This window comes from Gymnogyps californianus, chromosome 1, assembly GCF_018139145.2.
Source record: "Gymnogyps californianus isolate 813 chromosome 1, ASM1813914v2, whole genome shotgun sequence".
Lineage (NCBI taxonomy): Eukaryota > Metazoa > Chordata > Aves > Accipitriformes > Cathartidae > Gymnogyps > Gymnogyps californianus.
In genome coordinates, this window is record NC_059471.1 from 99,922,490 (window position 1) to 99,936,671 (window position 14,182).

The 14,182-nt window shown below is 42.2% G+C and overlaps 1 protein-coding gene across 1 annotated transcript in view; it reads left to right on the plus strand.

Moving 5' to 3' along the window:
- Positions 1 to 14,182, plus strand: part of ERG (ETS transcription factor ERG) — a 147,820-nt gene that overhangs the window by 25,232 nt on the left and 108,406 nt on the right. Inside the window, exon 2 of the mRNA XM_050903843.1 lies at positions 13,565 to 13,652. Coding sequence (XP_050759800.1) covers positions 13,614 to 13,652 — 39 coding nt within the window. The 5' untranslated portion in view covers positions 13,565 to 13,613. The remainder of the gene's footprint in view (positions 1 to 13,564; positions 13,653 to 14,182) is intronic.

Consider the following 14,182-nt stretch of genomic DNA (forward strand, 5'->3'; position numbering starts at 1 on the left):
ATCTTGTGCATTTGTGTTATCTTGTGGGGAGTTTCCATTAGTAAGGAGTAGAAAGGGTTTCTTGAGGGGCAAATGAAGAAGATACAAATAGAGGTAAAACTTGGCCTACATCGTAAGTTCATGTCAAACAGAAGGCAGTTTAAAGGGTCACAGTTCAACACCACAGTTGCTTTGGTAGTCCTCTGCCATCTAGATTGGTTCTCCTTTGCTAGATCTCCATGGTGGGTCTGAAGTTCACCATACGGTAGACCTCAGGGCAGCACTGTGTTTGGAGTCCCACTGGACACACCGCCTCTGTTGACAGCATCTCTGTAGCTGACACAAAAGCCATATGCTCACATTACCATCAGTACTGTTGATTGTTGTTGGAACTGGTCAGAATGAGCACAGAAGAGTCAGCGGGGTTTTGGAAGAAAAAATATTGGGAAAAGTTGAATAATTTTTGGATGAAACATTTGTCAGCTCTCACTGAGCATAGGAATGGGAGTGAGACCTGGAAATTAAGTATATTGTAGACATAAACACTACAAAAAAATGTGAGCAGCTCCTAGGTGTAGTGGGAGCTGGGGAAATGTGCAGAATGGTGGTGAGGGCAGGAGGAAAAAAGAAGGGGAATTATTTGTTGTATTAAAACATACTGATGGGTCTTGCTTAAGGTTGCACCTTCGGGGAAGAGTGGCTGAAATCCAAACAAATGTGTAGAGGTATATAAAAATTTATTCTAAACTTGGACTCTACAATCAGGTTTTGAACCACCATAAAATCTCAAAATTGTTATGTGTCTATGTCTCATCATTTTTTAGCAGGAGAATTTGAGATGGGATCTGTTGATTTGGAGGGAGAGAACAAAGGAAAAATTTTGATTATAAAAATATTGGAAGAACCTTTTCTTGAGAGCTAATTAATTTCAGGTTAGGTCTGTTGTGACAAGGTATCCTATGTAAGGCTGAACCAAAAGAAAGGGTGGATGGCCAGCCTGGGGTGCAGGCAATGTGTGTTAAATTCCTGTGACAAAACTCCCATGCAAAGGCACCAGCCCTCAAATACCATCCAGAACGTACCAGTTTCATAGGGGCAAGGCATTATTTGGGCTTCCCTTGCTAAAGAAACAATATCTGAATTATTCCTATCTCTGAAATTGCCATCTATTTCTACTGATTCTGGGAATTATCTATTTTCTGCAGCAGCATTCTCTGCTAGAAGAGTTGCTGCTTCCTTCCAGGCACAAACCCCTTCAGAAGTGGGTGAAACACATGTGTATGCCCATGTAGTGGTTGGAGTCTGATCCTGCATGGCTGAAATCTGTGATAGCTTTGCTGTTTGCTTCAACCTAAATGGGATTGGGTCCTGTGCTAGTTGTGTGCTTTTGTGAACTGTCATGATGGAAGGCACGGCAATAAATGTAGTAAGATAATAACCTTTGGCTATATTTCTATAGCAGTGTATAAGCCCATCTGTATGCCGTATGTCAATAAAAACAACTAATTACAGAATAACTAAATATAAAGGGCCCCACTGCTTAAGAAAACCTTCCTGTATCCCATTCTCAAACTTCCTATTACATCTACAGAAAAGTCTGGACCATAAGCTGTATTTGTTCCATTAAGTCCTGATTTTGAATTAAAGCTAAGCAAGAAGATAACTGCAGCCTTATCCTTGCAAAGGCCTATTCATGTCTTTATATAGTAAAACTAGTTCCATTTGCTTTGGGGCAACTACTTCCAAAGTGCAGAGGTGGTTGCATCTGTAACTCTTCGCTGTGCGGGGCCTTCCAAGGTTCTGCTGGAAAAGCACACAGGGTGAGCAAAACCTGCCTTAACCTGCAATTGCTTTTCTTCTCCAGCCAGCTGTAAGTAAAACACATCATAATTGTTAATGTTTCTTTTTCACATATCCACATGCAAAACCCCATGCGCTGCTTTCGCTGCATTTTTTGCCTGCTGTGAAATCAGGCTCGGTGAGCTAAATGCGTTTCTCTTAGCTCTGTTTTTCAGTAGTGTGTGAGGAGGAATACAAACATTTCCCATGCAATACAGAGAAATAAACATACTAGGAGTTTTCAGTTGATCTTAATGAGTATCTTTTCCATGTGAAATTTGTTTCTTCACATTTCTAAGTCAAATTTTCATTTTTGCTTAGCACAGGTTCAATAACATGTTGTAAATTTTATGTTACAGCTTTGCACTCACTATTAGGAAATACATTTAGATCCACAAAATATTATTTTTCTAAACACTTAACTTTAGACTTCAGTTTCACAAGTGACAGGTCTGTGTTTCATCTAGCAAGCTACTGCAAAATCCAGATGCTGAAAAAATGAGCCTAAAATTATACATTCAGTCAGTATTAGCTATTTATAGACATTCTTCAAATGCAAAAATGAAAACAAAGCTGTGAAGGTCACAAATCAAAGCATTATTGAAGATTACTTATATCCTTCCAAGGTACTTTCTTGCTAAGGATACGTCATACTTCTATTTTTATAATGCATTAACATTTTTTATTGATAAAGCGAGATTCACGTTGCAATGGAAGTGCCAGTATTTGATATGTACTTTTGAAGCACTTTTTGCTGTACAAGTCAACACTTAATAGAAGTTGCTTTATTTCTTAAATACCTCGTGTTTATACAGCTGTTGCAATTTTTTTTCTTTTACTTTCCAACATCTGAAACGAAATTGCCACAAGTAAAAAGATAAATTAAACCAATAGAAAGAAAGGATTTTATTCCAAGGACATACAAAAGGAGTAAAAACCTTTTAGTAACAGAAAGGAAAATTGGTCTGAAGAACATCAAAGATTCTGCTTAGTTTTGTTCTGTAGTGAAATGATCATTTCCACTGGAAGCTGGCTTAATTTACTAATATGCTGAAGAAGGATCACCACATGTATTTATACTTTGTCTTAAGAATACTTTAAGAAAAAAATGGTGTTGCAGGTCACGTTGGTTGGGTTAATGTTGTTCGCCATGAAGCCTCTTTGCCGTCCTTAGGGTGGAGTTTCAAAACCACAGAAGTCCTGCAGGGGATTGTGAAGGGTCATCCACGCTTTTCCATCACCCTCTTTATCGTGTTTTGCTTATCCCTTCACAGAGGACTTACCCGTTCCTTCTGCTGCTGACATCCCATGAGCTGACCCCCCCGCCCTTTTGCTGATGCAGGGGATGCCCATACATGGCTGTAGAAGGGAAGCAGGCACCACAAATGTCTTTGAAAACAAAGCTGTGCTGGAGAAACGTGCTTCAGACACCTCAGCTGACTATTCGGTCAAGTGTTGTTTCACTTTCAGTGAGTGTCCACGGCTAGGTCAGGCCTCCTTCTGGAAAGTTTCCACACATGGGACCGTTTTTCACACTCCCTGGAACACCTTAGGTCCACAAACCTAATTGCTTGGATGTGCCCAAATCTCTGTGGGCATTTTCTCTGCGATAGGGATTGTCAGTATACTTCAGTGAGTGGCTATGGGATGTAGTTTACATTCACACAGTCTGCTCTTGATTAACTTGCTTCAGAAGAGTTCTTGTCGAGCCCAGCTTAGGGCTTGATGCGATCGTTGTGCTCCCTGCCAGAGGCCCAGCACTCCCCAGGGGAACCTCTCAGGGGAGGTGCATCTACTGCTCCCACCCACGAAGGGGGCAGCTGAGCAAATTCGGCACAGGGAGCCCCAACAGTGAGGTGCCACAGCAGAAGAAAAGGGTTGGTAGGTCGTGACTGGGGTGTACAGGCAGAGGCTGGGCAACTACAGCAGTTTCTTCCCACCGATGCTCTGAGACCACTTCAAAGAAGGCATTCAATGGACCTGTCTCATGGGTGAGTTCCTCAGGATACATAGCTGCCTCTCCTCTTTGCAGCACCCTGGACCAACAAGAGTGAGTCCATACATACAGGGAAAAAAACAATAAAATGATATTGCTCATTAAAACAATTATTTTCCTCATTAGAACAAGAAGCATCCTCCGGAAACCTAGGGGGAGAAAAAGGAGGACAACTTTCCAGTGCAGATTACTGAAACATTTGTTGCATCCCCAAAGTGAGCGCTTGCATGCAGCAGATTCGGTGCCAGTACATTCTGTTCCTGAACAACATATACGTTTCTTGAATATGACAACCAAGGAAATTTATTGAAAGCAGAGAAAATGTTAACTATTTTTTATTTCTTGCTCATATATTTCTAAGTTAAGTGACATTACACTTTCATTCTCCCATAAATCTAATTTCAGATTCTTTGGATTTTAGATATTGTTTTAAACTGTAACAATTCAGGACTTCTCTAGGTTTGGCAGAACTGTTGGATAATCTGCAGTAAATAATGTACTAGTCTAATGTACTCAGTAATTATTGAAAGTGTATGGTGTATGTAATTTCTCATTATGCAAATTTAATCAATTAGTCATCCTCAAAGTCTGTGAGGTGTTCACACAATTATTTATGACTTTTTAAAAATACTACTGTTTTCTGCTTATTATGTGTATGCCATCAGTTTGTACTAGATGCTTAAATGTGGTTGAAATTATGAATGTATCACCCAAATGCTGCATGTAGTGAAAAACTTACACTGATCCTTGCCTAGCACTTTCCATGGGCTTATTAGAAACAGATCTCTTGAGAACGAAATTAAAAATAGAGGCATAGGTATCTGACAGCTAGAGGGCAGCTAGAGCATCTAGTCTAATCTCCTGTACATCATCTATCCTTCAGGTTCCCACAGCTACCTCTGGCCTGGAAAATTCAAGTACCAGAACTGAGTGCAGAATGCCAGCATTGGCTAATCCACAAATCTTTCTCAAACAAATGGCCTTAAAGTCCAAGAGGCAGTAGCCAAGGAAGGGTTGAAGGAGCTGATAACATGCACCACAGGAGGCTGATACGTAATTTGTTATTATTGAATTGGATCTTGTTGTTTCACATTCTAAAACACTTTCATTTGCTTTTATCTTTCAAAAAGAGATATTATTTTTCCTTAGCTTGTGACTTCAGCCTCAAAAATAATTTGTTAGTAATTCTTTTGATAACAGTGAGTGTATCTTTCCGCAGATGTAATTTTAAGTGGAGCATTGGTTAAAATGTTTGAAACAGGCTTGGGCTTTAACAGTGGAATGAATGTAAATTAGAAACTACTATTTGTCACTATATATCTCTCCTGATGTCATCCTGCTTTTGTACAATGCACTGTTTTTCTTTGGAAAGTCATATTTCTGTAGAGCACTAAGGTCCGTAATTACAATCTGCAGACAGAAATTATGTGGTGGTTACTTCGTGGCCACGTGTCTTGCTCTTGTGGAGCTGACTGGCGGACACCTTCAGCTAAGCATGGAGTTGAGCTGAGCTTGAATAGTTAAACACAGAAATCCGACCAGGCAGCTCTAGCATGAAACAGAAAGGCAGCAAAGTGCACCAAGCAGGAATTTGACTTGATCTGGGAACTTTTCTGGTGACCTCTGTGGTTTTGCACTTGGAGAGCACAAAGTCTTGAATTCATTCGTTCACTCTCCCCTTGGTATCCCATGCATGTGTATAAGTATCCTGTAACAGGATAAGCATCAGGGAGTAATCATTATCAAACACCCCTGCATGGTATTAGGATAGACAGTCAAAACCTTGAGCTATGGAAAGTGGTTGGTGTAGTTAAATGTGTCAGACGTGACTCAAAAGTCTCCTTCCTTTCCGAAGATATTACTTCATTCATGTTAACCACATTTGTAAGTGGCCTGGACTGAAGAGATAGTGTTTGGGGAATTCCAAACTCTTTTATGTGCAGTTGGGAGTTTCAGGAATAGCTGCTCTGCATTCCACATTGATATATAATCCTCATTATGGCTTTGAATAAGAACATGGTAATTCGCCAAAAAAATAAATAAAACAAGTTATTGGTCAGAGGCGTACTATATAGGGAGTACTAATAAAAACAAATATTTTTGGCTGTAGTCTAAAATTCCTACTGTAAATGAGCTAATTTAGGGCTGTATCCTCCCCTGAGATCATGGGCTGGAACGTAAGATAAGCAGTAGCTGCACAGATACTTTTGGGTGGTAGCGTAGAAATGTGCCTTCTCCACTGGCTCCACATTCAAAGGAAGGAGAGGGGGAACATTTGCTGTCTTTTCCCTGTAGGAGGATTGACCCCTCCAAGAAAAATGTACACAGATCAGCTCTGTATCCCAGTAGAAAGTCCATCTTCAGTTTCGATGAACTCCAGGAGAGACAGACATAGACACAGACAGCATAGACGTGTCTTCAGACAGATGCATCCATTTGCCCCCACAGACGTTGAGGACCTGGAGTATTGCTATTAGTACAGAGCTAACTGTAAACCCTGGCCATCTGTGCCTTCACAAACAGATGGTGACACATGGCTTATTCTTCAGTTACTGACTTGCTTACGGTAACATTCAAGTTGTGGTTTCACGGTCAGCTTGAACCGCGCCAAACTCATGTCCACTGTCAACAGGGACAAGTCTTACCTACCCACCACCCCGAGCTGGTAGGTGCTCCCTCCTGCCGTGTGTTGCTCCGGGGGCACCACAACTCGCTGCAGTGGGGAACCAGTGCTGCTGGAAGGGAGTCCCATCAGAAAGGTGATTTGCTGCCAGTTAGACCAGCAGTCTCATCTGACTGACAGAAATAGTGTTAACGTTGTGTGAGGGAGAGAAATTATCAGCATGAGCCGCTCGTAAAACCAAACCCTCGGGAGGCTTTTCAGGAGGAGGGCTGGGTGGGGAAGTTTTCTTTATTTCCAGAAAAAAAAAGAAAAAAAAAAAGAGATTTAGCACTCATATTTTTAACTTCTTCAGGTGTTTCTTGAAAGTGAAAAACCTTTGTTTTTAGCTGCCAGAACTGAAACCCATCAGCCGACCAGCTCCGCTCAGCTTTTGCTTCTCCCACTGATTTTTTTAAACAAATAATGCTATATTATTAAAAACCCATCCAAACTATCAAAGAGATGTAATTGGAAAATTATCAATGAGTTATTCTTCTATTTAAATTGCTCTCAAAGAACTTACAACTTATTTAATGTGCTTATAAGTACAGAAGAGAAGTGTACTAGGTTCACAGGTTAGGAAATTCTCCTAGCCCAGATCTATTGATCTTAATTTACTACTGTAACAAACAATGCCACTTAGCATCGCTTCACTCCTGCAGCTAAGCACATCAGATGGTGCACAACACATCCATTGAGTTCAGTCCTGCAAGGGCAGGATGAGTACAAAAAGTTTTCATTGAGAGTGGAAAGTTGTAGAAATGCTGATTGACACATCTTTTACTATTTTGGTTTTCTTGTCCTTTACTGTTGTTTTATTCATGGTATGAACCTGCAATCATGAAGTCTTACCCTAACAACAAATACACACTGACTGCAGGTGAACTGCTTTGGCAGTAGCATTTCTTGAGTGTAGCAGGATCTTTCCTCAGGGTTTTATTGTTGAGGCTGTTAAAATGCAGAGAGGTTACAACAAAAGAAGCAAAAAAACCCCCCAAAACAAAACCTGAAGTGGTTATACCCAACCACAAGTTAAACATAAAAGCTTTAAGCCCACGTCATGCAGCTCTGCTATGTAATAGCTTACTGTCAATATTGGCCCTGGGTTGGAAGAGTTGTATTTCACAGTCTGCTCATCGGAGCCCTCGTTTACAAATGCTGAATTATAAACATTCCTGTGACTTCAGTTCTGGGCCTTTCTCTGCTAGATACTACTGGGTTTTGCTCTTTGAGCCATTTCCCCCCAGAAATACACGTCTGCAGTGCAGAGTGGGCCATGGTCTGCCTCAGCCCCCGGCAGGGCTCGCCTCAGGTTCTGGGCAAACCTCGGGTGCCGGCAGGAGCTGACTCCGGCCGCTCACCTGGCTCTACAGTACCTTCTTCTAAACCTGGAAGTATTAGAGAAGGGGAGGCATAAGCTTACAGTACCATGCTGTGCAAGAAGCTTATTGTTTTGTTTGTTTAGCAGTTCCCAAATTGCATGCTTGTAACAATCTTCTGCTCCTGAGTTTTGCACATATCAACTAAAGCAGAGTGGGTGAATTTCTGGCCTGCTTCAGACAGTGGCAAGAGTCCAGTTTATTTCAGTGGATGAGGATTTCACCTCTTCTCTTCTTGGTCCTGTTAAAGGACTTAATTTAAAGAACTTAATAACTTAATGTAATAACTTAATTTCAATAAAGCCCTATGATATGAATAAAGCAGCAGCAGCACTAGGGGAATGATTGCACACTGGTTTTCCGTTAGTGATCCTTACAGCTCCTCAGATCTGTAGACTACTTCTAAAGTGCAGCAAGCCTGAATTTGGCTTAAATTTTGCTATACAAGGGCTCCCACCATAACTGAAATGATTTTAGGTGTCCACAAATCACAGAAAGGCTGAAAACCACACGTAGGGCATTCATCTACCAAAGAAGTGCAGCTCTAAGCTACAGCAGCAGGAGTTTACACTGTTTCTACACACCATTGAGAGCAGGTTTGTAGTCCTTCTGCCTTTTGAATATCCCAACCTTTCTCTCTTTTACATAGTCTCACCAGTGCTGGTAGGACCCAGAAGCACAAAAAGAGATTTCCAGAAAAAACAATCCAGAAATGGATGTCTCAAAAGTTCCCCAACAGCTGAAAAACATCAGTTCTTATAAAATATGTGACAAGTACAGTTGCATGACAGTGTAAGGGGGTCTGAAAGTCCTGCTGGCACTCACTTAGGATAGTCTGCATAACTGTTCAGGGATTCACCTCCTGTGAGTAATGATAAACATCCTAAAGTTATGCTGATAGAAATTCGGTGCAATGCCACTCTGTATTATTCATTGTACTGGAGTGTGTGTGTCTGTGTGTGTGTGCAAATCTCCAGTGCTGTGTGCCATTCATAGCTTTTCATGCTGTCTGACATTCACGTATTTGTAAAGTGCAGGCTCTTACTGTCCCAGCAGCAGTGATACAGGGCTCTTCAGAGAGAGCTGCTCTCCTGCAGGCAGAGCTTTGGCACTGCTCTCTCCCATGCAGCCTGTGCTTGGGTAACCGTTTAATATCGTCCTTTCTTTCACTGCACCAGGAATCTGGCCCAGCAATTCTGGCATCTCATTTGCTGTTGATTAAGCAGCCCTTCATTATCTAGTATTGGATACGCACTGTGGCTGTGTTTTGAGTATTATTCCCTTTACAGATAAGTACTTTGGGCCACATTCATCCCCGGCAGAACAGCAGTGCAGACCATGTTTCTTTATTTGCTGCAGCCAAGCTCTGCTCTGCGTGGGCGTCGCTTTGCCGGGAGTTTGGCCTGGAGCCTTTTTCCGTCAGTTTTGCTGACTGCCCGGTCATGCTCTCTTGCAGCACTTTAGTGGGGGGTGTAGGACACATCGGGAGGAACCTGCTGGTTTTTTCAGGTGAGCGTAGCATGCCAGATTATGGAAAATGGACCTGTGGTCCCGTCTGCAAGGTAACATGAGTGTGGAAATGTACGAGAGAGGGATGCGTACTATCCCCCATATAGAGGGGACGTTCAGCCTCTCAGTAATTTGGCAGTATATGTGTACATTAAAAAGTCTAATCCTTTTGATTAGACTATAAAAAGGAAAAACAATGTAATCACATCTGGTGAGCTCTAGAGCTGTACATAATTCTGCAACCCTTTGATGTATTTACATAACTCCAAAAACGTGGGTTGCATGCACGCGTGCACAGAAAGACAACAGACTCCATAGCTGATCTGTCTCCTCCGGTGTGGGGTAGCACAGGCATACCCAGGTCTGGCTGGTTTCGCACAATAACATGGTTTTATCTTGATATTTTAATCTGCCCTGAACATCAGAGGGGAATTTGTGTCTCCCATCTCATGAGCAATATTGCTACTTTTCACTATTGCTGTTGTTCTTATATGATGCTTTGGATGCGTCAGGGGATGGAAACCAGTACCAAAACCCAGATCCTGTCGTGAGTATTTAATGCTGCCCACAGCCTGATGCCAGCTATTCTCTTTTCTTGGGGATGTGGGCAGGGCATGTGAGCCTAGTTTACTGTCCCAGCAGTCTCCTGCCTGTCCTCTGGTGCCTTCTCTCCCAGGGCCCTTGGGGCATGCTCAGTACATGTCCCCCACGTATAACTAAAATACAGCTTCTTTTCATTTGGTGGGTGCACGCTGGTTGTGGGGTGGGAGTGCACGTGCGTGCCAACTCCACTGAGAAGCCATTGCTTCCCCATCCATGCTGCACTGCGGCCCCACGGCAGCTCTGTAGCTCTGGTTGGGCAACCAGACGCGCACAGTCCCACTGGTTACACTGACCCAATGAATGATTATGTGTTTCATGCGGCAGGAAGGCTTCCCGTTACGCGACAGGGCCTTTTTCCATTTCGATCGTATGATGGACTTGCGTCTGGCCACGTGCCAGAAGAAGCTGCAGGGTCCATCCCTTGGGTGCTGCCAGAAGGACTGCTGCTGTCTCTCCGCTCTCCGACGCCCTGCGAGGTGGGGTGCCACGGGGACCTGTACCGCTAAAGCAGGATTAATGAAAGCTAATCTTGACTCAGGACACCGGGAACTGTAAGAAAACCAGCTCCATGGCTACAGATATATCCTTCCAGGGTTAAACCCTAAATCAGGAAGGCACTTAAGCAAGAGCTTAACTTTCAGTTTGTGTTATGATTTCCTTGTTTCGGTTTCCTGAAAAGAGACGTCTCCCTAAACCAGGCTTTAGTGTCATTTTGGCTCTTACATTAGAGTCATGCTAGCCAGGGGATGCAGGGCAAAATCTACAGCCACGTGCAGACCCTGTGACAGACTGTCAAGCACAAACATGACCAGCATGAAATTTGGGGTGGGGGTGGAGGAGGTTCTGGCAATAAATACCATCTGGTTCAGCAAGTTAGTACCAGATGTCTGGAAGCTTCCAATTCCAGCCAGTAAAGGTGGAGCTGAAATAATTAAAATTATATTTCTGTTTGGAAAAAGCAAGGAAAACTGTCACAGCCTTTTTAACAATGATTTCCAGAAGTAAAAAGACAAAAGTTGTGCCTTTTGCAAACTAGGATATGTCCCACTTTAGAGTAGCTATAAATGAATATCCAGGTGAGAAAGAAGAATACACTGCCAAAGGTTGAGTTTAAAGCAGAATTACCCCTTTTAGGATCACCGCTACACAGCAGTACGGAGGAAGAGTCAAATGGCCAGAACAGTTGCATATGCATCTTTCCAACTCATATTGGCTAACATTTGCTTGTCTTTGATTCCCATACCATGTGGTGTAGAGTTGGCAACTGGTTTGCAAATGTTCTCCGTCATCTTCTCTTCTATAAAGAATCTGTCTTCTTGGGGAAAAGATGTGATATGAATGGGCCTGGCATAGTTCAAACAACTTCTCTTAAACCCCAGTAGCTTCAAGCAAGTCTGAGCTCTGAAAGAAAAGTCTGTTTCCCACCCCAGAGCGACACAGGGCATTTCTGGAATGGAGTCCCCACCTCTGAGCTCAACACGTGCTTCCTAAGCGCAAAATCCTGCTTCTGTCAGGCGAACCACCCAGGCGGCAAGAGCTCAGGAGAGGCAGAAATCCCTGCGCTGCTGTCAGGCGTTTCCAGCTCAGCAGCTCTCTGAGCTGTAGCAGGCTGGGCAAGCTGGAGGTCCTGCACGCTCCGTCTCCACCACAATGCGAGGTGGCACGCAGTTGGTCCTGGGCAGGGGACAGGCTCCAGGACAGGGGACAAGCAGCACTTCTGGGGGAGAAAGAGGGGTGGAGGTACCCAGCTCTGTAAGGAGTGTTGGAGCCCCTTCTCTTTGTCTAGGTGTTGTTGGAAGTTGCTTCCCAAATTGTATCTAAACCCACCTCTCTTCTGAAACCTGGGCTAACCAAGTAAAATACGTGGGTGGGGAGGAGAGACGCCGTGCATACTTGCACGCTGAGCAAAGAAGTTAGAGAGACAGAAATAAACACTGATGCGGCACAAGTCCCCTCTTTCCTGGGTAGGCTTCTTTGCTGGGGGTGAGGTACCATTATGGCAACACAGTGATGAAAGTATGCAAACTGTGAAAACATGATCTAACTCTGGGTTCAAAATATTTTTCTGTTCAGTTTAAGTAAAATTTAGTAGTTTCCAGATTCTGTGTATGATGTTTCGAAAGCTTAAAATACGAATCCCATAAATCCAATGAATAACGTGGTGGGCGTGGATTTACTAGGGAAGGCAGGAAGGGAACTGAAAGGCATGTCAGTGCTGTTAGTGTTTCTATATGACTTAAATTTGAAAAACGTTGCTGTTGAAAGTCTGCTTTTACCAAAACAAGTATCTGTTGCTTTTGAAGATATTTAAGTTCTGTGGAAAGAAAAATCTTCACTTAAAACCATGACATCGGTATCCCATTTCATCATCCACAGATAGCTGAGAAAAGTGTACAAAATGGGAATTTGGCTTGTTTTGGGGTTTCTCTAATAGGCCATCGAATTAAGTACGTTGTTTTCATGGATTTGAAGAGGAATAGAGCTGGCTCATTTAAGTAGTAAGGGGGAAATGTACCAAGATCTAAAGGGTGATACCTTTAATTGCACTGTGTAGTACCACAGTTTATAAATGGTTCCCTTACATCATGAGGACTGCTGCTGGGGCAAGCTGCAACTCAGTGTTAGTCAGTCTATCAGCATTTCTCCTGAGTAAATAGGTAAAAGCTATCTGCAATTTGATATGCAGGTTAGTGTAGATGTGAGAACAGATAATGAAATAAAAAAAGCCAATGCTGAGGAAAAAGATTTTTTTTTCTGATAATGCCTTGCTGCTTTAAAAGATGAAAGAAGTTGAAGGTCATGGGCAAAAGGAAACCTCTTGCGTGAGAAATGGGAATTTCCAGGCTTTTAGGGAGAATGGAGAAAAAACCAGATTACTTTAAATGACATTCACATTCCTACATTTTTCCACATGTTTTCTAGTTTCCTGACTTATCGATCCCAATTTATTAGCAGTTATTTGATGTTCTTGTTACTGAGCAGCACTTTATTTACATTATATATTGTTATTATTTTAAATTGTTTTAATGGTCCCCCACCCCCTGCACATGCAGACAAATGCACCTTGCCTGCCCCAACCCCTCTGTACTTTATTACCGGACATGGATAAGGGATCCCAGAAGATCCATGCTCTGAAATTCTGTTAATTGAGCGTCTGGACCAGATTTGCAGCTCTTGTAAATGGGCACAACTTCAGTGAAATGATACTTATTTATATCAGCTCCAGATCTGTCCCAATCCTGCTGTATGTTTCTAAATTGGGAAGAAGGGATTGTGGAAATCCCTGGTATGTTGGGTGAATAATGGGGCTGTGCAGGGCAGAGCACATCCTAGAGTTCTTATTTTGGGAAAATCGTCCATTACAGATAAAGACCAATTTTCCATGAGAATTTCAGGGCCAGCTGTTTTCTCCTGTATGAAATATATCGTGAACAGACTGTATGGAAACAGAAATGTCTTAGAGCTTCAACTGTACTGGTTCTTGAGGAGGTCTGGGGAAGGAAAGATGCTCATCAGTCTATAAAAAGATAAGAGATTTCTATTGAAAATAAACTTTTAAAATACAATCATATGACTTTTGTTTCTTTGGTTATGCAGCTGCCTTGGGATCTGAGCTCCTGGTAAACACGCTGGCCTGTTAAAGGACATGATTCAGACTGTCCCAGATCCAGCAGCTCACATCAAGGTTAGTTTCCTGTTTATTGTGAGTCCTCAGATGTTTTGAGAGTGATAAAATTAAAGATTATGTATACATACTGCAGGTTTTCTTGCATGTTTATAAATTGTGCTACTGCACAACACTGGCTCTTTTATTCCTCAATATTTATATGCTATTGTCTGAGTCAGTCCTGCAGTCTTTGTTGCTGACACTTGTACTGATGTGCTCTGAAGGATGTGGATATTTTGAGGATAACTTTTTCTAAGATTAAAACCCGTTGATCATCCTTTAATATTTGGTATGCTTGATAAAATACACCGACTTGAAAAAAACTGAATTCATATGTCCCCAGTTCTGCTCCATGAAAGCCAGTGGCAAACATTAAGTTCAACTGGAGAAGGAAAATGAGCATAATGCAAAAATTCAAAACCAAAGAAACATCCCGTTGAAAAGATTCAGTGCATAGTTTTATGTAAGTCATAGGAGTGTAGACATTGAACTGTGCTATTGCCTTAACAACAACATTGTTTTGCTACATTTCAAAAGCTATTGTACTG